We start from the raw sequence: 21,776 nt of genomic DNA, 5'->3' as shown, positions 1-21,776 counted from the left end.
TTCTGTAGTCCACCTCAGAGTGTCCTTCATTAGTCTCGGGCATCAGCTGCTTCTGGGGGTCTCGGTCAGATCAGCCAGTTTAGAGGGGGATCAGGTTGTTCACAGGGTGTCCATGTCTGGTAGCCATCAAGCTAGCATGCTATCATTTTGCAGAGAGGCCACAGAGGGCAGTGCTTAGCACCCAGTGGTATGCTTTAATCCATGCTCGGTCTCAACAACAGCCTGTACCTGAAAATAGCAGCTGTATGTGACTCGTAGAGCTGATGTATGTGTATGTGTGTCTGTATGTTTATATTTTTAGCATGCAATCTCCAGGTGCTCATTTCTACAGTTCCATTACTGTGTAGTTGTAAAAGTGAGAAGTGTGCTTGGGAGCAGCCCAGAAGGCATTTAACTGTCTCATTTCCCCAGTAGTTCTAGAAGAGATAAGCTGTGCAGGGAAACTGTTATTCATATGATCCTGAAGAGTGCTTTTACAAGGTAAACAAACAAATGTCTGAGGTTAGAGTGACGGCAGGGGCACAGGGAAACAAAACATTCTAACATGGCTGGGCTATCTTAGCTGGATGCAGCATGTCCACATCGCATGGTTTAACCAGCAGGATCTTAAACCTCAGAGAAAACTTTCCTGTTTTACTCATAATTTGATCTAAATATCACTTGTATCCTCAAACAAGACTTTCCTGGTATTTGGTCGTAAAGCAACAGTTCAAAAAACACATTTTGAGGTAATGATGGTGTAAATGAAAAAGTAAAAGCAACAGCTGATCCTGCGGGAAACAAGAATGTTTGCTTTTAGAAAGTTTCAGAAAACTTAGGTACATCTTTGAGACAACCTCAATACAGGCTCCAACCCATACCACAAAACAGATATCTATCATTTTGTTACTTCAATTGTAGGACTATCAACTAAAAGTATTATAAACTTACTTAGTTGCACATCTGACATGGGTTTGTGCTGCTGAACAGAACAGCAGATACCTAATTCTGCTCTGGTGATCACAGGATTGCTATTTAATATGCAGCAATATCATATGAGGGATGATATTGCAGAATTTCCAATACCTTCAGTCATAAATTAAACTTAAAGATTAAAGACATCATAGTGCTAATACAGAGCTCCTGTTTCTCAAGAAGAATTCTCACCTCCTGAGCTATTGGCAGATTTACAGTCCACATCAAGAGTATATGTGGCACCAGTGAGCGGCTACTCGGAGCTAGAGCTTCAGATCAAGCTGATCTTCTGTTTGCTCGTTCAGCACGATGATGATACCTCTGTTTGCGCATTACAGAACGAGAGTACCAGCCAGGTCAGGAGGGGGTTTGTTTAAGTGACCTTAACAGGTGTAAATGTTGGGCCACTGTCAGAACTTTTATTTTCCTCTCCCTCTCTCCACATGCCTCTGTTAATGTCGACCTCTTCCTCTCTCTTTCCTCACTCCTCTTTTTCCCCTCGTCCTTGTCTCCCTTAATCTTTCCCCTTCCGTCCCTGTTTCCACTTATTTATTCCTCTCTCCATCCTCTTTTTTTTTTCCATCTTCATAGATTCTCCTTTTCTTCTTCTTCTTCTTCTGTCCTTTCATTTCCTCCCCTCCTCTGTCGGTGTTCATGGTCATATCAAGCATTCCTTCAGTGATGTTATCTCAGCTACTATTGTGCATTTCTCTTTGCAGTATTGTCCCACTTGACTGACTTATAGATTTATTATGCATAGCTGTACAGTCTAATACAATTCAGTACAGTAGCTTTGAAATAAAACATTTAAGACATTTGTATTTCAGATAACAGGATTTTGAAAAGTGTTGCTAATACTTTGTCCAAGCCTGTTGTAGCAATGAATAAAGTTGTTCTTGATACTGATAGTGTTGCTGGAGGTTTCATATTTCTTCCATTTTCCGTGCACCTTGGACGTAGGGGAAGCCAGAATACCAGAATACCAGAAATGCAGTCAAAAAGCACAGGATCAAAATCCACCTGGAGCTTCTTTCTTTTCTCTCATGTGTCTCCCTTCTTGTGAAAGAGCTGGTTTGCTGGACATCAAGCAGGATTCCCAAATCCACCCTGCACGTTGATATCACCATCAAATCTATTTGGATGGAGCTTTCCCGAAGCACTCGCCGTTCTCCAGCTAGCATGTTTCCTGCTGCACCACTGCTATTCACAGAGGGATTGCAAACACATTAGAAAAGGTATTACTCTTGATGTTGGAGCTCGCACAACAGCGAGCCTCTTCAAGGTAATTGTACTCACTGGGCTTTTTGTATGGCATATGATTGCCTCCTCTGTGAATATATGTGGTTCCTGCAGCAAGCACAGCCTAATGTAATAGATTTTATAAACGATGGATGGCTAGTAACTGCAGTAGGTTGGCAGGTGCTGCATTATTTAGAATTGTCTGTTTCTCTCTGTGCTATAAAGAACTGGGCTACATTTCTTTTCCTCAGTGTCATGCTATAGATTTATATTACCAAAATTGGAAAAACCTTTTATGTCTTACAAGTCCCACGTTTGTTCTTCAGAACTGACGCATTGTGTATTTTTCAGTTTCATTAGAGGTTAAAATCAGTACAAAAATGTCAGTTAAGTTCAAAATTCAAAGAAACCTCACTAAATAGTAGTTTGAATCTTTCTCAGTGACTCTCGCAGGCCCACTACCGTACATCGCCGTCTATCTGCCGAATTGTCTTCAGGATAATTTCTAATTACTGCACAGAGAACGATCCCTTTTGGGAGGTATGATAATCAAGCAAGCATTACTGCAGTATATTATTAATATGCATATTCAGTGGAAGAATTATTTAAAGCACCATGCAGTTTAGAACATTCGTGTATACAATTTTGGATTTAGTTTATATTCCGTGAATGAACTCAAGCTTGTGTTGTTGCTCATGCTTGTATCTAGTGAGTCCAGTTTTTTTTGGATAACAGATTTTTTTTTTGCCCTCATTAAGATGTCTGATCAGAATCGAAGCCCTCCTCCCTGCTGTCTCTCTCTCACTCTCTCTCTCTCTCCCTCCCGCTCATATGTTTTTTTTTTTTTTTTGATGTGGAATTCAAAGTGGCTGCAAATGTATTTTTTATCTGGCACACATTTTGCTCAGCGTCCTGCTCACCCCTTCTATGCAAAGTGGGTTGAGGGAGAATAGTAATGACTTTGGCCTTATGGGACTCTAAATGACTGAAGTTCAAACGCAGCCTGTACATCACAGCACCTGTCAATCAAGCTTGGCCAGTGCCAGGTCTGCAAGCAGAGGGAGCCAAAGAGTGTGTAGCGTGTGTGTGTGTGTGTGTTTACGTGTGCACATGTGTGTCTGTATGTTGCTAAGCCGAGGGGAGGGGGTTGGTTGGAAGGATCAAAGCACCTAGGCTTGGTGCAGTGCAGAACAGGCTGCTCCTCTGCATACCTCTTCTTTTGTCAGCTCTTAACTCCAGAAATATGGACTCTGGCAACCAGGCTTTACCATCAACACACACACACACACACACACACACACACACACACAGGACATTTTAAAATAACACTGCATATCACTGAAACTATTTACTGAAAAATGATACGTGTGAAGATGTTCATAGAAAAGCCACGTGTTAAAGATGTGCTGATTACAACACATGTCTTGTGTTTTTTGACACCTCTTTAACACATTTGGGAGTGTGTATGCTCAAGGACATCCCTGCATTACTGTGTCACATCTGTTACATTACAGCCGGGCTCCATGTAGGGGTCACTCACAGTGAAAGCAAGCAACTCTGCTGGCAGTTATGACTAGCATGACGTTTTAAACACAATACATTTATTCATCATGAGCTCATTCTGATTGTAGATAGAGGCACATTATTGTTGGTTCCTTTTTGTTAAAGCTTCGCAAATGTACAACTGCCATCAGAGACGTATTCCCACACTGAGTCGCATTGTTTAGTGTGCGAGAGACAGAAAATAGTGCTGTTTAGGATCAAATGAAATTGATAATTACACCAAGGAGACATATGTGTGCCTGTTTTTGTGTAATCGTTTAAGTTAACTACCAAGATCCTTTTTTTTTTTTTACTGAAGTAAAAGTTCTGGTACCACACTGTAAAATGAGTCCATTATAAGTGAAAGCCCCACATTCAAGTATGTATTGTTATTAGTGAGGATTTTCAGGGAAATATATTTAAAATAGTTAAAGCAGAGAAATGGCCCCAGTTAGTGTATAAAGAATATGTACACATATATTATGCATATAATTTTATATATCATTGGATTATTATTACTGTCGAGAAATGCCCTCAAAATGAGACAATCTTCTTTCCTGTGCTGTTTAACTGCGTCTGTGTTAATCAGCTGCCTGGCTGATGATATTGCATAATCCAGGGTGTTTCTTGACTAATCGAGTCAAGAAATTCACCGCTTCAGCTTCTCCAGGCTATAATCCTCATTTTGTATGTGCTATTTCAGTATTGTATTTATTTTGGCACAGTCTTACCATCAGCATCGTGTATTCGGGAACGACCAGAGACAATGTTAATATTGTAATCAATATGCACATAGATTTTCCAGAAATACAAACATCCACCATAGGATAACAATGGCTCAGCCAACAACAAACAGTGATTTTACTGCAAATATTTGTTGTCGCTGCAATGTTTAGTTGAAAATGACACAAAATGTCTCTTGACAAAGAGACCGCTTATACAAGTTGGTGCTCTGTGACGGATGACTTCAAATTGAGCGGGCAGCCTACAATCACATTCAGATGTATTCAGAGAACTGATTATTCACTTTGTTGGGAGAAAGGCAGAATTCAAGCAGTTTCCCATGGAAAATAGCGTTCACTAGCTATAACTCCTACTTTAAAGGAATTCTGATTCTGATTAATATGAGGTCTGGGCAACAGATGATATAGCCAGGGATACAAATCAGCCCAAGTGAAACAGGCAGGGTCTATTAGTTTCAACCAATGTGTCACATAATTGGATTAACTTCATGGGATTTCTTCACTATTTGTGTAAATCATGTAGATCTCAGTCAATGGCTGTTTTTAGTTAAAAAGTGAACCATAAAGTCAGAGGTACTTGCAAACCTGTGAGTTTGGTTTTATTGGAAATAAAGATGTGGAGTGGTAAATCTGTTAGTGCTGGAGGAAAAGTCAGAGCTGCTCCACCAACAAATGAGCCGGACATGCTCTATAAATTTCTCAAATGTCGCCTGTTTGTCTGTGTTTAGGTTTGATGGAAACTTCAATACAAATGTCTCCAAGACCATCTGCTGTGACAGACTTTCCCCCACCGTCAACAGCCGAGCTTTCAACCCAGGACGGGACCTCAACTCAGGTTTGTCAGACACACACACTACACACACACACACACACACACACTACACAAGCACACACCGGATGAAGGGACAAGAATTTGCTAGTTGACAAAGTGACCTGGTTCAACAAAGGAAATATGGACACAGCGTTTAGAATCTATATATATTTTTTATTAAGGACTGAATGTCAGATGGTGAGTAATTTGACAGCAATTGCCATGGCAACCAGTTTTTAATAAGAAGTAGGGGAATCTTTTCTCTTCTTCGTACTTTCTGAAATGTTAAAAGGAGAGGACATTGATCTGAGATGGAAATAATTAGCTGTGTTTTTTCAGTCTCTCCTGTGCTCCCTCGCTCACACATTCTTCCCTTTCTCTTTCTGTCTCTGCTCTGTTTTTCCTCCCTTTGATTTTGAAATGCTTTTTTTTTTACTGCCTGAGATCAATTGCACTTTATTTAACATTGATCTCTGCCTGCAATTGTATTCAGCTTTTTTTTTTTTTTTTCATCATCCTTTTGTTAAGGACTTTGTCAGTTCTTTGTTTCTGTCCTCACTTTACCTTAAAATGGAAATTGCATCAGTTGTCAACACAACTCAAGCATATTTATGTTTTAACATACATGTAACCTCATCCTCACAAGCCATACGAGAGAGAGAGAGAGCAATGGAAAACAGTTTGGTGATGTTCTCGCTGCTCCCACAACACATTTATTAAGGCTCCAGATTGCATGAGCACATTGCAGAATATTACCATGTAAAACCCACATGTGTCTGCACCACATATGTCGGCCTGCATTTGATTAGGGAGAAAATGGACCAAATTGAGTAAAAACTGAGCAAAGGCCAAGTTTCCCCTGCTGCTTTTTCTGTTCTGCTGCCATAGCTTGGTTAGCGGTGTGTTCCTCCTGCTTCCAGAGAAGAAGTATCAATACTGCATGCATTTGTGACAGATACGGACTATATTTCCCAGAATATTGAACCACTTTTCCAGTTTCTGTCAACCCACCAGTGTCAGTCCAGCACACACCATAAAATCACTGCCAGCTCCCTCCAGGAATTAGTGATTGTGTGATCATAAGAACTGAGGCAAATTCTACCAATTCCTGTAAAATTGTCACAAATTGTCAAATTAGATGTGGCTTATTTTATCAATCACTGCAGTTTTTTTTGCCTAATGCATTTTATAACTGCTTTTACCAGCTAATGTCAAACAAAAATCCAGCTTCAGACTCCACTGGCAGAGGAGGTAACTCTGTTCCTATAACCTTGTCAGGCAGTTCTTGCCCCTCTGGTTATCATTGCTAATCATGCCCATACTTGTCCACTTTTAGTCACCAACATTTTTTTCTGGCCCTGTGTTTGTAAGTAAGAAAGTAAAAAAGCACATGAACTTTCTCTCAAGCTCTCTTTTTGGGACTACAAACATATGTAACTCCATGACTGCCCTTTGAGGTGTGTGCTGTTACGCTTTACAAAATGTATGATTCATTGCATCTCTTTGACAGAAAGGTTTTTGTCCCACCTTAGAATGTGACTATTTGGAACAAATAGTCCCCTTTCCTACTACTATTACTACCACCACACTGTACAAGAAACCTCTAGCATCATTTGTTCTTCTTCTGCCATTCCAATGCCCCCCCCCCCCCCTCCAACTTTTTTTTTCCAGACATCCCAGCCTGCTCCTCTCTCTGCAACCCATTCATAATGACTGCCATTCATAACACGTCACCATAGGCTGGGTTTTATTTTCCTCACAAGCCAGTCACGGCGAGTTCATGTTACCCCTCCGCCTCCCCTCTCCTCTCCCTGTCCCTCACACTCAGCCCTCCTTGACCCCCACGTTCCCAGCGTATTCATTCTCTCCCATTTGTCTCAGCCCAGTCTAAACAAGCAGGCGAAGGAGGGAGGGAACGGGTGAGAGAGCGAGGGATAATTGAGGGGGAGAGAATGATGAATGAAGGGGAAGAAAGGAGAGGTGAGAGCTGATTGAAATGGAGTAATTGTATCAAGACTGTATTGTGTTCCTTTCATCTGCTCTCCTCATCTTCCATTTTACGTTTTTGGGGAGGAAGGGGTAAGATAGGAGAGAGATAGTGGAACGTGGGATGCATCAGTGGTGATACCAGCAGGTGGGAGTGACAAGACGGGCAGATAGATATGACTGTGGTGGGGGGGCTGTGTGATTAGAGGACTAGTTTGATCCATCTTCTGTCTTCTATCTATTTTTTCCCCCTCTTTGCAGCCTTCCATCTTGTGCAATTTCATGCGTTCATGTGTCACCTCCAATTTGCTACTGGTCCTCCAATCTTTTCTCCATCCATCTTATTGGAAACCCGCAAGTCTAGTAATGTTCCCAAAAAGTGCATTGCCTCTTGAACTAAACTGTATGTATGGTCACATATGTACTTAATTATATTTTCCCAACTTGTCAACAACTTCAGGTTGGAGTGCCACTGAGCGCATTGTCACACTGACTTATTTTCACCATGCCACGTTGTTTGCCTTGCCGGGTACGCTGGGAAATAAATTGAAATTGAACCAGAACTCCAGAAATTAATACAAAGTACAAACCAGTCAATCGACTTGTCACGCTATAACAGGGCCTCGCCTTCATTTGCATACAACTAAAGTGAACCAAACTCAAACAAATTACAGCCAACTACTCATGCTGCGAATCGTGTGGGGGCAGATTTTCAATCCGAAACGTTTTGTGACGAGAGTGAAAGCGTAGCTCAACACATGGCATGCAGATGCACACTGTAATTTAGGTGAGTTCTGTTTTTCCTTTGCTTACGTAAAGCTGCGCATGTGGTGTGTTTATGTATTGATATAGATGTAGATGTATAAAAACAAATCATTACAAATAATCAGTAGTAGGAAATGGGTGTCATTAGGGTGCTATTTCTTGGCCTGTCCATCCGTTTCTGGGAAGATCTAAACATTGGTGGCAGAGTGGAGCACTGCAACCTGACAGATGTTTACAGAGCTCTTCTTCCACTGTCAACACAACTGAGTGTTTCCTGTTTATATGAGCTGCTCCGAGATGGATGGAGTGACTGGGCAGGGATGATGTATGATGGTGCGCAAAAGAACCTGCCGTGTCTCAAAAAAAAGTAGTCATGACGATGTAGCCCGAGGGGAATTGGTGTTGTTTATAATGTTTGGCAGTTGGATGATTTCACGTTTTTCTGTAACGTCTCTATTTGTGTATGTATTTAATTTGTTTTGGATTCTCATGTTGAATATTTGACACATGATTTTCCGCCCCTCCTATGTGTTTGGCTCGCAATATTGCTGGAAGGTTGGAAAAGTTCAAAGCAGGTTCTTTTTTTGCAGGTGATTAATCCAATGTGATCAGAAGCCAAGAACCACACTTTGGGAATATTGAGGCCCAGCTGACATGCAAGAACGACGGTTAGCATGTCTGGCAAAGACCATAGACATAATTAAGATGATATTTGAAATCCTACGCCTGCCTATGGAAACCTCCATAGGAATAATAACAAATAATCAGCTAAATGGTGAAATAGTTGGTGAATGCATCCAGCTGCTAATGAACTGCAGAAACCACAATGAATATTTTTTTAGTAGTAAGAAATGAAACATTGTAACTCCTGGCTATATCAAACCAAACTTTCTCTTAGAAAATATTAAGTTGGACTGGATGTATTAAATTATTTACTAGCCAAAAACAAGCCGTAGTCTTGTGTGACTGCTAGGACTTAAGAAAAGACATAAAACAAAACTTTAAATCAAATTTAAATTTTTGTAAACCTATAGATGACTATTGATTGTTAATCTATATTCATAGGATTAGTTAATTTGGTATACTGAGGACTCAATGTGATTGGATTTGTTGTTGTTGGTCTCCAAATCTGCATTTGCAAAAAAAAAGATTTTACAGCTTCAGTATTGTTTCATGTTATTTTAATAAATCCTGCTTTGAAGGCTACGCTCTGTTTCTTCTCCCCCTGTCTCTGTTTTCTCTTGGTTAAGGGCCCAAAGTTTCTATTTGTGTCCCTCTAGCTCTCCCCCCCCCCCCCTCCTCCTTCCCTCCCCATCTCTTTGTGAAAGACTGTTTTGTGTTTGCAGTGAGCGGAAAGGAAGTTGCTGGCTTTGTGATGGGATCTCTGTGAAGATACTGTTCACTCTGTGACCCAGTAAAAAAAAAAAAAAAAAAAAAAATCTGTCTGTTAGGCTCAGTGTCCCTGCAGAGGTTGTAGTTAAGGCTGTTATTTCAGCCTTCCCTGCAGTCACGTTATTGACACACAGATCGAAATCAGGTACCAACATGAAAGAAGTGTATTGTGTACTTATGGCTGTCGAATAGCTCAAACTTCTTTTTCTTCTGGGAGTTAATTTATTCTATGAGAGTTGTGAAGAGGGATTTCATTTACATGTCTGTGCTTGCTTATGTCCAATCAGGGAGGGATGTGTTCGACTCATTGTAATGCTTGAATGCTTGAATATGGTTTGCATAGATCTGAATCAGGCGTTAAAAGGCCAATAACAGAAAACGATGCCCTAATGTTCATCAGAGGAAAAGCAGACTAGTCAGAAAGGTTTGTGTGAAGCTGCTTGCAAACGTGATTAGTTGTGATTTGCCAAATTAAGTTTTAGATGCTATATTCACTTCTCCTTTACAGCAATACTTATATTACCTCTAACTGTGTCTACAGAATACAAAGCAAATGTTAGAGGCAGTGTGATTGCATGGAAGAGGGAACATCACAAACCATTTCCATTCAGTCACACAGCTGACAATCCCACTGTGTCAGGTAGAAACTATAGTGTTGAGCATATAGAACAGTGTGATACGTGGAGTGTGTTTTTTGTGGACTGATCCTATCTTGTGAGTGGTTTCTCTCACCCGCTCTGATTCACACAGGAATCACAGTTAACCCCTGAACCCGAAAGGTCTCCCTCTGGGAAGAGGCTGTGGTTCTTAGTAACCACTTTGTTTTTTTCCTTCAATGATGTTTCACCTCCTCATTTCTCTCTTCCTTTCCCTATCACCCGCTCCTCTTTTCTTTTGGTTAACATTTGCTGTTCCCTCTCTGCCTCTCCTCTCTCTGCAGTGTTGGCAGACAACCTGAAGTCCAACCCTGGCATAAAGTGGCAGTACTTCAGCTCAGAGGAGGGCATCTTCACAGTCTTCCCTGCCCACAAGTTCCAGTGCAAGGGAAGTTACGAGCACCGCAGCAGGTATAGACCGACTTCACCCTTTGGTTAACATTTGGTTCTCCCTCATTGTCCAGCTTAAAGTCACTGCCAAGTGCACAATTTGTCAACAACTCAGGTTGCAAAGTATCAGAACAGGCTGAGTTTAAAACCCCATCGACTTGTTCCTCCCCTCATCCTCCTCACCCTCTTCCTCCTCCTCCTCCTCCTCACTCCTCCTCTCTGTCAGTTGCTGTGGGGTGGCCCAGAGGGCACGCTGATGGCATGCCGCCTTCATGCAGCCTGACCACACATGCCCTTGGCAGGAATGTGGTTCTGTGCCACTAAAGCCTTTTGGAATTTCACACCTCCAGTCTTGTGGCCATTGCTGAAGGACATCTCTTTCTCTCTTGTCTTTTCTTTCTATAGTCATTGTCTCCTTCTCTGTGGTGTGTTTTGCGTTTTTCTCCCACTTTGTCTTTATTCGCGTGATTTTGGACTTTTTATTCTCACTGTTCAAGTCAGTGAGCTGGCGCACAGCCCTGGGGGAAATGACATTTCTTGGCTCGCTTCAAGTGTGAATGAGTCTTTGTGAGTACATCACTCCCCTTCTCCACCCTGTGTCAGTGTCTCCTTGTCCAGCAGACCACACACACAGGCTCTGACCCTCCGTCCCTCTGTACCCCGCTAAGCTGATAATATAAGCACATGAACACATACATCAATACATCAAATGTTTCAGACCTGCAGTGAGCGCACAGTCTGCATTTTGTAAATCAATCATTTATCGTCTTAAAACTTAAGTCCATGATGACGTAAAGTTTGGGGTTTTGGCTGGGTTTTCATACTTTACCTTTCTTTTTTATATCACCATGAACCTCTAAGGCCTGTAAAGCTGCTGAAATCATATTTTATGATCAAATACATAAGCAAATACTGGAAAGTAAAATTCCCCATGTAACTTTTTGTAGCATAGAGTTGCAGAAAGTAGTGCATGCATGGTTTTGGATGAATAACTCAGTAATAAAAGTGTGAACTGCAGAAAGTGCTGAACCTCCACCAAAGCTGTAAAGGAAAGAGAATCTCTTATAAAAACTGTAGCTGAGTGTAGACGAGGCGAGACAAGAAAAGGAAACTCAGACAAAAGCCACGCAGGAAAGAAAAGGATGAAGAATGGGTGAAAGACAAAGACATAATGTTTAGTTGGCAGATCCCGTGAGACAGTGCCAGAGTCCTGTTGCTGCTTTCGATAAACATTTGCTCCAGCTGATAGAAAACTACATCACATGTTGCCATAGTTAATGCACTTAAAATGATGTCTCCCTGTTTATTTTAGCCTTTTATTATCACTGTACAAATTCTGCCACAGCATGTGATAATATCGTCTTTGACTGAGGCGCCTATGTAAATGACTGTGTAGTCAAGCTTTTGATCTCGACATGCACGTCTGTGTGTGTTCATGCGTGTGTTCCTGCAGGCCTGTGTATGTGTCAGCGGTGCGTCCCCAGTCCAAACACATCGTGGTGATGGTGGACCATGGAGCCTCTGTAACCGACACTCAGCTTCAGATCGCCAGGGATTCGGCACTGGTCATCCTGAACGCCATAGATGAACATGACAAGGTTAGGGGTAGACCTAATGTCTCTTACCTTGCTTTATTGAAAAGAATGCCTGTTTGGAACTTATATTTAGAAGTTTAGAGATCACCAAAAAAGCCCAACTTTAAGTGCCAGCAGTGTTATGCGAGCTAACGGGTTTTTTCTTTCCATTGATCTCATTATCACTCCTCCTCAGATCTCCATTTTGTCAGTGGCAGAGACGGTTCGCTCCTGCTCTCTGGACCAGTGCTACAAGAGTCTGCTCTCTCCTGCCACCAGTGAGACCAAGAGGAAGATGAGCACCTTCATCTCTAACATCAAGGCCTCTGATGGAGCCACACAGCATGCGGCTGGCTTCCTGAAGGCCTTCCAGCTGCTCCGAAACACCAGCAGTCTCTACAAACAGAGCACGAGTACGGAAACAAAATTGTGACATTGGGGTGACATATTAGGAACAAAATAATCCACTCTCGTTTTGTTATATACGTAATATTAATTCATGAGAACGTCGTGTTTATATCTGTCTTCTATCAGCCACTGACATGGTGATCATCTACCTGTCGTCTGGAATCACGACTCGAGAGTCGTCAGAGCAGGAGAAGAGAGCGACGCTCAGCGTGGTCCGAGAGGAGAACCGACACCTCAACAACTCCGTCATGATCCTCACATATGCTCTCATGAATGGTAGGTCATTAGTATTAAGGACTTTCTTCATTTGATTAATTTTAATTGATTATCACCTGGATTTTATGTCCCCATGATTACATTTTTTTTTTCTTCCTGCAATCGCTTTAAGTGATCTGAAAGAAAAGAAAATGCAAATTAGCTGCTCAACAATAATTGGTTAAACCTGAGTGAGATGCTGCAAATGGCATTTTTCACTGAGATTTTCACCAATTAAGTTTCAAAGGAACCGTATTTGCACTTAAACTAAGGTTGAGACCAGCATTTTACTCAGTTTACAAGTTGGACTTTTGTTCAATTTTTCCTGCGTTTTCGAATGTCTGCATTGTAAAATAAATTAAACAAAGAGCTGTAACCTTCTTAGACATAGAACAACACTTAATTGCTTTACTTTACTTGGGTATGTACAACAGCAGCTTAGCTGAAAAATCAAATGTTTTTTAGAAATAAAACACCAAACAGTTAAAGACCCTTTCCCTGTTGACAGGGAGAGGAGATGGAGAGTTTGCCCTCATCCAAATTGATGGTCTAAGGATATAGGCTGTCTTATGCTGTATAAATTGTAAAGCCCCCTGAGGCACATAGTGATTTTGAGCTATATAAACAACATTTGAGTTTACACGACTTGACTTTGATATTGAAAAGACATTTTTGGCTCTGGATTAGTCATGTTATGTTGTCCACATTAATGTTTTCTCTTGAATTGCACATATCTAGAGCTTCACCCCCTTTTGGCAGTGCCGGGAGTCGTTTCTGTCTGTTAGATATATTTTCTCTATGTTCTTGGGTTCAGTGTTCTCAGGAAAAGACTGAAGGTTAGAGAGGTGCTCAGAAACTTCAAAGGCTTTTTCCCCTCTACCTGTGTGTGTGTGTGTGTGTGTGTGTGTGTGTATTCTTCCTTTTCCTCTTTCATTATCCTTGTCCATCCATCTGCCTCCTCTAATTCCCACCTCCCTCTGCTACACACATGCACACATCTCCGCTGTGCATGCATTAGTCCACCATTAATACAAATCGTTTTTGCATCTGAGAATGGAAATGAGGTACATCTAAGAGAGCACAGAGTGAGACTTCAAAGGGTGCACTGCTCACCCTGTGTGTGACTGACAGAGGACCTTGGCTGTTTAAAGAGCTCCATGATGAAAAGGATACAGAAATCTATCGTCCTCTGAGTTTATTAGCATTGCATATCCAAAAAAACATTTGTTTTGTTGCCGATGCTGTTGCACACAGCTGAAAGGCCCTTTGTGGGGGTGTGTGTCTTATTCCCTGCATCCCCTGCCAAATGTGAAGTGCAGATTGTTCAAGGAGATCAGCAGTCCCTTGGCAGTATTATGCACAGTTGTTATTTTGCACGTATGTGTGTGTGTGTGTGTGTGTGTGTGTGTGAATGTGTTGATGAGATCTCCACCTCCCTCACCAAAACTGTGTACGGTGGTTAGAATAAACTGATCTCCTGTCAGCTAGTTTCTACCCTACATGTTGATCATTGCCTGTTTACTCATTGTGTTTTGCATATAGCTGTGTTTTCTTTATTTATCAGAAAGGAATATAGTCAATAAAACAGTCCATTGCACCAAAGATATTAAGTTTGCAGCTATGTAAAATATAGAAGATGAGCAATCCTCACATTTGAGAAGCTGGAACCAACAAATGTTTGTTAGTTCTGATAATAATTTCATTGTCAGTTTTGAATTTCCTTCTAATCCACTAATCACCTCTGCGTTTTGTTGCATTTTAGTAGATTTGATCTGATTGCAGGCCTGTTCTTGCTTCAACATCCAGTTGCATTGTATTCAGTTTTTTTTTTTTTACATATTTTGACAACATTTTGGGGGACTGTCTAATGAAATAAAACTAAATCTCTCTCTCTCTAATCTAAAAAATCTCTTTTTACTTTTATTCATCTGAAGTAGGTAGTTGCACCAGTAATAAAGCACATAGTGATGGTGAGAAAAAATGCAGTACAGACAGGCTGTGCAAGGTTCAACACAATTACCATAAAATAGCCTGTAATAGCACGTAGTTGTGTAATTATTGTTCAGCTTTTTGGCAAATGATATTGTTTTTTCTTGTGAGCTAAATGTTCGGGGGTTCCCAGTCCAATGCAGATTTCAAAACAAGTCCCTTTTGCATGTGCACTCATGTTTATTAGGCCTCAGAGACACATGCACTGTGTTTTAGTGAGAAACACTAAGAGAGTGAGATTGGACACTACCTCATAGATTAAAGCGAACAGAAACCTGTGCTGTCAGCAAAATTTCTCTGTTCTGTTCGTTTGACATTGCCACCCACAACGACATTGCCACCCATCAGTCGCCCAGCGTGATGATCTGCAGAGTAGAGCCTTGGCATTAAAAAGGGATTCTGCTGTAATCCAGTCAATGATTGGATACTGGCAGACATTCTGTGCTTTATCCGTCCCAATAGGTTGTGGGATGCCAAATGTTCCAGGTGACAGCTGTAGGGGCCAGCCATGGTTGGCCATTCTCCTCTAAATGACCTTATGAAGCCTGGAAAAACAGAGTCTGAACCGTGCATTAACATCTCAGCTGCATTTAAAGCGATGAGGGATTTATTGATATCATGCTCTCTGAGCCTCACAGATGAGAATTGGATTTGGCAGAGAGATAATGACGCAGGATCACAAGTCAGGCACTGCATGAATGAAATATCTCTGCTGATGCTGTGAAATCCATGCGGCAATGTATGGTACATACGTACATTGATTCATAATCCTGTTTAATGCAAACCTGTTGCTGCTTAACCAAGTGAACTGCGGGGGGGTTAAGGCTTCTTTCATTTCAAAGATTGTTGTTGAATTCAGGCCCTCTTTGGTGGCAGGAGTGTGCTTTCTTTTTTTAAGGGAATTGTTATTTACAGCTGCAGGAGAAAGCGAACAGTGGGTTGCCTTTTATCATAGGGATCTGAGTCATGTGCTTTTTTTTAGTGAAGAGCTGTTTACTGTTTTTTACCCCCTTTCAACCACACCCTTCTCTTTTCATTTGCACAATTACCCTGTTCAATTGCCCCGTAGCCCTGCCATCAGTTACAGATTTGTTCTAAATTTCTAAACAGTCTGTCATCGACTCTCCCTCCCTATCCTAAATTATTCTCCATCTTGTTCTCCTCCTCCTTCAGAGGGAGTAACAGGCCTGAAGGAGCTGGCTTTCTTGAGGGATCTTGCAGAGCAAAACTCTGTGAAATATGGTGTTGACCGGGCGTTCGATCGAGACCGCTCATCTGTAGCGTCGTCGTCCGGATCGTCAGGAGCCTCCATGATGCCGGTCATGAAGGGAAGCATGATGGTACTAAACCAGCTGAGCAACCTGGAGACAACAGTGGGCCGCTTCTACATTAACCTGCCCAATCGCATGATTGACCTGGCCCGCTTCAGCCTGCCCTACTCTGACCCCATGGGAGATGGTGAGTGGATTAAACAGAGTTTGAACTAATATTTAATGATATTTACATTTTTGGCCACAGAAAGATTCAAATGAAACTGAAGCCAAAGATCATAAATAGATACAAATTGCAATTACATAAAAGTTGAAGGAACAGGTTGAGCTTTTAGGATATTTGCTAAGCATTATGCATGAACTTTGAATGAATTTTACTTTGAGTCTTCTTCTTTGTGCAGGTTTTATTATGACTGTGAGCCGGCCGTGTTATTTCGGTAACCTGCTCCTGGGCGTGGTCGGGGTGGATGTGAACCTGGCCTACATCTTGGAGGATGTCACCTACTACCAAGACTCACTGGCTTCATATACATTCCTCATTGACAACAAAGGTCAGTCACATAGCAACAGGCGAGGTTGTAGTAAACAGCTCAGTGCAAATATTTTTGTTGGGCTCCTGACTCTCCTACACTTGCACACTCTCACATAAGATTTAGCAGGACTATCTACAGCAGTGCAGGAAACGGGACCTTTTCCAACTCGTGGTCATGAGCCACATGAGCAGCCAAATAAGGCTTTAAGTCCCGACAGCCTGTTCTCCAAATTAAGTTTTCTCCATGTGCAGTAATAACAGTTCTGCTGGATAACATGACAAACACAGCAGAACAAATCAGTCACCCATTGCGTGTTGGTAAAATTTCTAAGCCACAAATAAAACAAGCAACAATCAGGAAAAATCTTGCTACGATCCACAGGTCCAACAGACTCCAGTGGTCTCCAAAACATGGCTGCACATATTCAGGGTATCAATCTTTATTAGCCACAGCCTCAGAGAAACACTCCCAATGGTTGTAAGCGAGTGTATTTTGGTGTTTTTGTTTCACATACAAGTGGAATTACACTTTATTTTGTCTGTCTCAACTTCCTCCACAGCCATTATGCCTTATTAGACTTAATTGACATCTTCTTAGTAGCGCTGGCACTTCTTTGGCATTTCATTCTCTGTTGAGCCATGCCTCAGTGCGTTGCCACAGCGCAGGGCGGTAGTGCTCATGTCCGGTCTTGGTTTGTCTTGGCCTCAGCTTTGGGGGTCCTGACTAAACTGCTGGTTCTGTACAGCAGGTTAGTTGTGCTCTGGAGAGCAGGGACATTAATGGACAGGGTTTTGCTAAATGTCACTACAGCTACAGATTGATTCTCCTTACGTATGCAGAGTAATATTGGCTGCATCAACACAACACCACTCTCAGTGATATTGTCCTCCCGCTGAGCTAACAAGATGATAGCTTAAGATGAAAACAATGTGTTAGAAAGAATAGTTTTTAATGCTTTTAGAGGCAACACAGCGAGTTACATTTCCTGTTGTATGTAGATGTGTTCAAAAGCAGCTGAGAGAGAATGGAAATGAGCACGGGTCGTGTCCCAACACAGAGACGATCAAGGCAACCTAAAGGTTACTTGGAGCTCTGCCCATTTTCACATCTTTATAGATAACCTTAACTCACAGCTTTTGTCATAATACCATTTAAAAATGCTTAATGCCTTAAAAGTGAGGGCAGGAATTTCTAACATAAGTGGCACCACCATAACTAGACTTGATATGGGGCCTATGATTTTGGGTGCCTGGGAGGCAGTGCCATGCATGAGGCAAGAAGAAGGGATGATTAAAACAGGCTGGAACAAGATGAGGCTGAAATGAAAGGCTGCATGATGTGTAGAGGAGAGGGGAAATACTTAGCAAGGTAGGAGGGAGGAGAGGAGGCGAGGTAAAAACAAAAAGCGTGCACACTTGCAGACGTTTACTCACCTGGATGCTTTAAATAAATGCTCAGCAATGTAATTTTTGGACTATTAAACGTAATTATTGCAAGTTAATTTTGCAGCTGTGTGAGTTTTGCTCTTCTGCTGTGCCATTCATTGAGTCGCTTTTTTTTTTTTTTTCTTCTAAAATGTTTATTGTAATAAATATGCCATCAAATTACAGCTTATTACTGCACCACGGTTATTAGTGCAGCGACTCGTTGAACATTGACAAATGAGTCCCATTAAAGTTATTAGCTGGCATTCAAATCATCTGCTGCCAATTAGAGTGTAGGTAAATACAATTAGGTAAAAACAATAGATGAGCGAATTCTAAATATTTTTGCATGTGAGGGGTTTATCTTGTGTGTTTTTGAGTCTGTTAATCAGAATTAAAGATGCCTGTGCCTACACTACATTATGTACAGAGTTATGTGTAATGGTCCCATTCGTGTCATGAGAGTGAGACACTTCACCTGCTGCTTCTCTGACATAACGACACACTCTGCTTTTCAAATATACATAATGTATTAGAACTATGAGGGGAAAAAACCTATGATTTTGTTTGTTTACTTCTTTTGAAACGGATGGCTGTCAGCACAGTTTCCTGAGGCCCTTTTGTCTCTCTCAAAATGATTACTGCTGCTCAGAGCTACACTCCTACTCAGCACTCCTTAGCACCTCCAGTGTGCCGTTTGCTGCTGAGCCTCTTCAGAACAGTTTGAAGCTTAGACGCTGTTGTGGTGCTCAGTGGAATTTAGGATTTTGGGTAGAGAGCTTATAGAAGATTTTAGACGGAGATTTGGTTTATGCTGTGACACTGAAGCATCAACAGCTTTATACTGTTAGACTCAAATATGAGCATAAACATCTGATGTGACAAACAACTGAAAATTAGTCATTCCACACAGGCATGTATGTTTTCCTAATTTTTAAGTCTGTCTTTTGTGCTGAGGCTTTTGATAATATGGCTTGATATGTTGTACCAGAGCTTAACTTAACAGTGAGGAGTATTTGGAGCAGTTACTGTACATGCATCCTTCATATTTTGGCACAAGTTGCCACGTCAGTTTGACATTAAGTGGTATTTAGACTCCCCAATATTCAGAAACGATCTACTTAGTGTATTTGTGTCAAAAAAATCATTATATCATTGATTATATATAACAACATGGCAAAAACAAAGATCCCCGCTGATCTGTAAGAGTTGTTTTAATGTTATATGCTGATCCAGTTTTTCTTGATTGGTCTGTGTATGTTGTTTTTGTTTCAGTATATTTAAACACTAATTGATGGTGGTGCTGTTGTCAACCTGTCTGATTTCCCAGGTTACACCTTGATGCATCCATCGCTGACACGGCCCTACCTGATGACAGAGCCTCCCCTCCACACTGACATCATCCACTACGAGAATATCCCAGGATTCCCTGTTGTCCGCCAGAATATCCTCGGGTGAGAAAGGATGAGGAACATAAAAATAACTGTATTTAAGTTGACTTCAGCTTCAGAACCCCTTGAAAACCAGAATTCTTTCAGCCACGGATACACACACAGCACCTTTCCTGTGTATTTTCTGTTGTTGAATGCTGTGTATTTCTTGCAGCCTCCCCCTGGGCAGTCAGGTCATTGCTGTGCCAGTCAACTCCTCTCTGTCCTGGCACACCAACCGACTCAGGGACAACAGCAAAGATGCGTACAACGTCAGCTACGCCTGGAAACTGGTAGGTGTCCGTATAGACACGTGTTCACGGCTGACTGGTGACATTTACCTTCACAGTCCAGCACTGATCAAGTTAAATGCTCTGTGAAGTAAGAAGTAAAAGTTCTGATCTACAAAGAGGAGTTGATATTTTGTTGGCAGAAAGTAATTATAAATGAACACGTGTGAAGATGGAAATGATAAACTTCCTTATGAAATTCCTCTTCCTTCCATATCTTAAGTAATTGTGAGCAAAAGAGCAGAACAAGCACTTGCACAGTCAAAGCAGAGGCAAATCTTTGGCACTAGACCAATGAGCCATAGTCATGGTGGGAGAATAACTATCTCATGTAGCGTCTCTTTTTCTCTTCCATTTCTGTTTATAGCTCTTTATCATTACCGTACCGCCGCCTGAAATCAGTGCAGAGATTTGTGCTCCCACCCCTTTATGTCTCCACCAAACCTCCACCACCTTAAATTAGTCGGTGTAATAAAAAAACAAGTGCTCCCACACCCAGAAACTGTCTGTTCTTGCAATCTGCTTCTCCTCTTAGGCAGAGAAGTGTCATGTTTTAGGAGCAAATGGCAACAGAGCAGCAATAACATCACGCCATATTGAGTCTTTTTGCTTTCTGACATTTAGATTTTTGGCAGGAGCAAGAATATCACACTTAATTTAGGCATTTCACTTTTAGCCTTCTTGAAAAGCTTTTGACATTTTGTTTTTTTCACACGAGCGCTGGAGTTCAAACACATTACCTTGGCCATGAGTTTGGCAGCTGTCTCTGTTTTTTAAAATGAATTCTCCAGTGCCAAAAAAATGGCGAATTGGCCTATAAAGAAAAATAGAGAGGAGACTGTTGTTTCCCATGCCATTCAGTCCTTTTTTTTTTTTTGGACTAATGATGTCCATGGGTTCCTTTATGAATATTTCGTATTAGCAGCCCAGGCAATTCTCTCAGAAGCTCCTGGGTCTTTCTGAAAACCGTTTGTTTGACAGTTTGCATGATTTAACAACAAATTGTCAGGATTTTGGACTAGACTAGCCCTGCCTATTCATTTAGAATGAGTGGTGTGAATGCAGCTGTTGAGCCGGACATATTTATCTTCTCTGGAAGACGCCTGCGCCCAGTTAAACAATTGGCTGTGATGACTCACACTAAGCACTGACAAAGAGCGCTGATAGGGACGGGGATTGTGTGTAATGTCAACAAAGTCTGGTAATATTCTAGATTTTTCCTTCTTGTCAACAAATCCCTTCAAAAGACCAAAACCGACAATGAATCCATCCTACTAATAAACCTGATGTCTTGTCTTCTAGGTTCAGGACACGTCGTTCATCCTGTGCATCGTGTACGTGCAGCCGGAGATCCCAGTGAAGCAGCTGAAGAACCTGAACACGGCTCCCAGCTCCAAGCTGCTGTACCATCGTTTAGACCTGCTGGGTCAGCCCAGCTCCTGTCTGCACTTCAAACAGCTTGCCACAGTTGGTAAGAAATCACCAAATCCACACTCAAATATAATAACTTGGTCTACAAACTTTATTTTTATCCATAGTCAGCTCTACGTTTTCAATTAGTATCTCTGACTGTCCCCTTTTTCCCATTCTGTCCGTTTTCCAGAGTCGCCCACGGTGATGTTGGCAGCTGGTAGTTTTTCCTCTCCCTACGAGCACCTCAGTCAGCCAGAAACAAAGCGGATGGTGGAGCACTACACCGCCTACCTGAGTGATAACACCAGGCTCATAGCCAACCCAGGCCTCAAGGTACACAAGCATGGGAGCACAGACCAGCCTGTAGGCACACACGGGGTTAATATTGTTTAGCTGACAAACACATGGCACATAGCCAGCCTTGTGGTCAGGTTATAGATGAGCACAAATATTCCGATTTTAATTGGTCCCAAGATAGTTAAAGTGTTAAGAAGTACCATTTAATGCAACTTTCATTAGATTTTCCACAAGCAACTTCTCAGACTGTTTACCTTACAAGTGAAATTCTCAAATTTTAAATGAAGCTCTGCATCTTTAAGAAGGGGACAAACCCCCACGTGTTTTTGGCAGTGTGTGTGCATTCCTGTCCTGGGGGGAGTAGGGGGTTAGGGTTTGAACTCTAAGCCCCAGTCCGAGCTCTGATTCCCAGGC

At 41.6% G+C, this 21,776-nt stretch overlaps 1 protein-coding gene across 1 annotated transcript in view; it reads left to right on the top strand.

Annotated features, from left to right (window-relative positions):
• The window catches only part of cachd1 (cache domain containing 1), a 74,775-nt gene that overhangs the window by 38,314 nt on the left and 14,685 nt on the right, over positions 1–21,776 (top strand). Inside the window, exons 4-14 of the mRNA XM_070832366.1 lie at positions 5,207–5,313; positions 10,373–10,499; positions 11,932–12,076; positions 12,249–12,465; positions 12,587–12,736; positions 15,878–16,162; positions 16,377–16,526; positions 19,263–19,386; positions 19,538–19,655; positions 20,955–21,123; positions 21,256–21,398. Of these exons, the coding sequence (XP_070688467.1) occupies positions 5,207–5,313; positions 10,373–10,499; positions 11,932–12,076; positions 12,249–12,465; positions 12,587–12,736; positions 15,878–16,162; positions 16,377–16,526; positions 19,263–19,386; positions 19,538–19,655; positions 20,955–21,123; positions 21,256–21,398 (1,735 nt within the window). The remainder of the gene's footprint in view (positions 1–5,206; positions 5,314–10,372; positions 10,500–11,931; positions 12,077–12,248; positions 12,466–12,586; positions 12,737–15,877; positions 16,163–16,376; positions 16,527–19,262; positions 19,387–19,537; positions 19,656–20,954; positions 21,124–21,255; positions 21,399–21,776) is intronic.

Source organism: Pempheris klunzingeri, chromosome 6, assembly GCF_042242105.1.
Source record: "Pempheris klunzingeri isolate RE-2024b chromosome 6, fPemKlu1.hap1, whole genome shotgun sequence".
Taxonomy (NCBI): domain Eukaryota; kingdom Metazoa; phylum Chordata; class Actinopteri; order Acropomatiformes; family Pempheridae; genus Pempheris; species Pempheris klunzingeri.
Note: the sequence above shows the minus strand (reverse complement) of the source record. Positions and strands in the feature narration are given on the sequence as shown.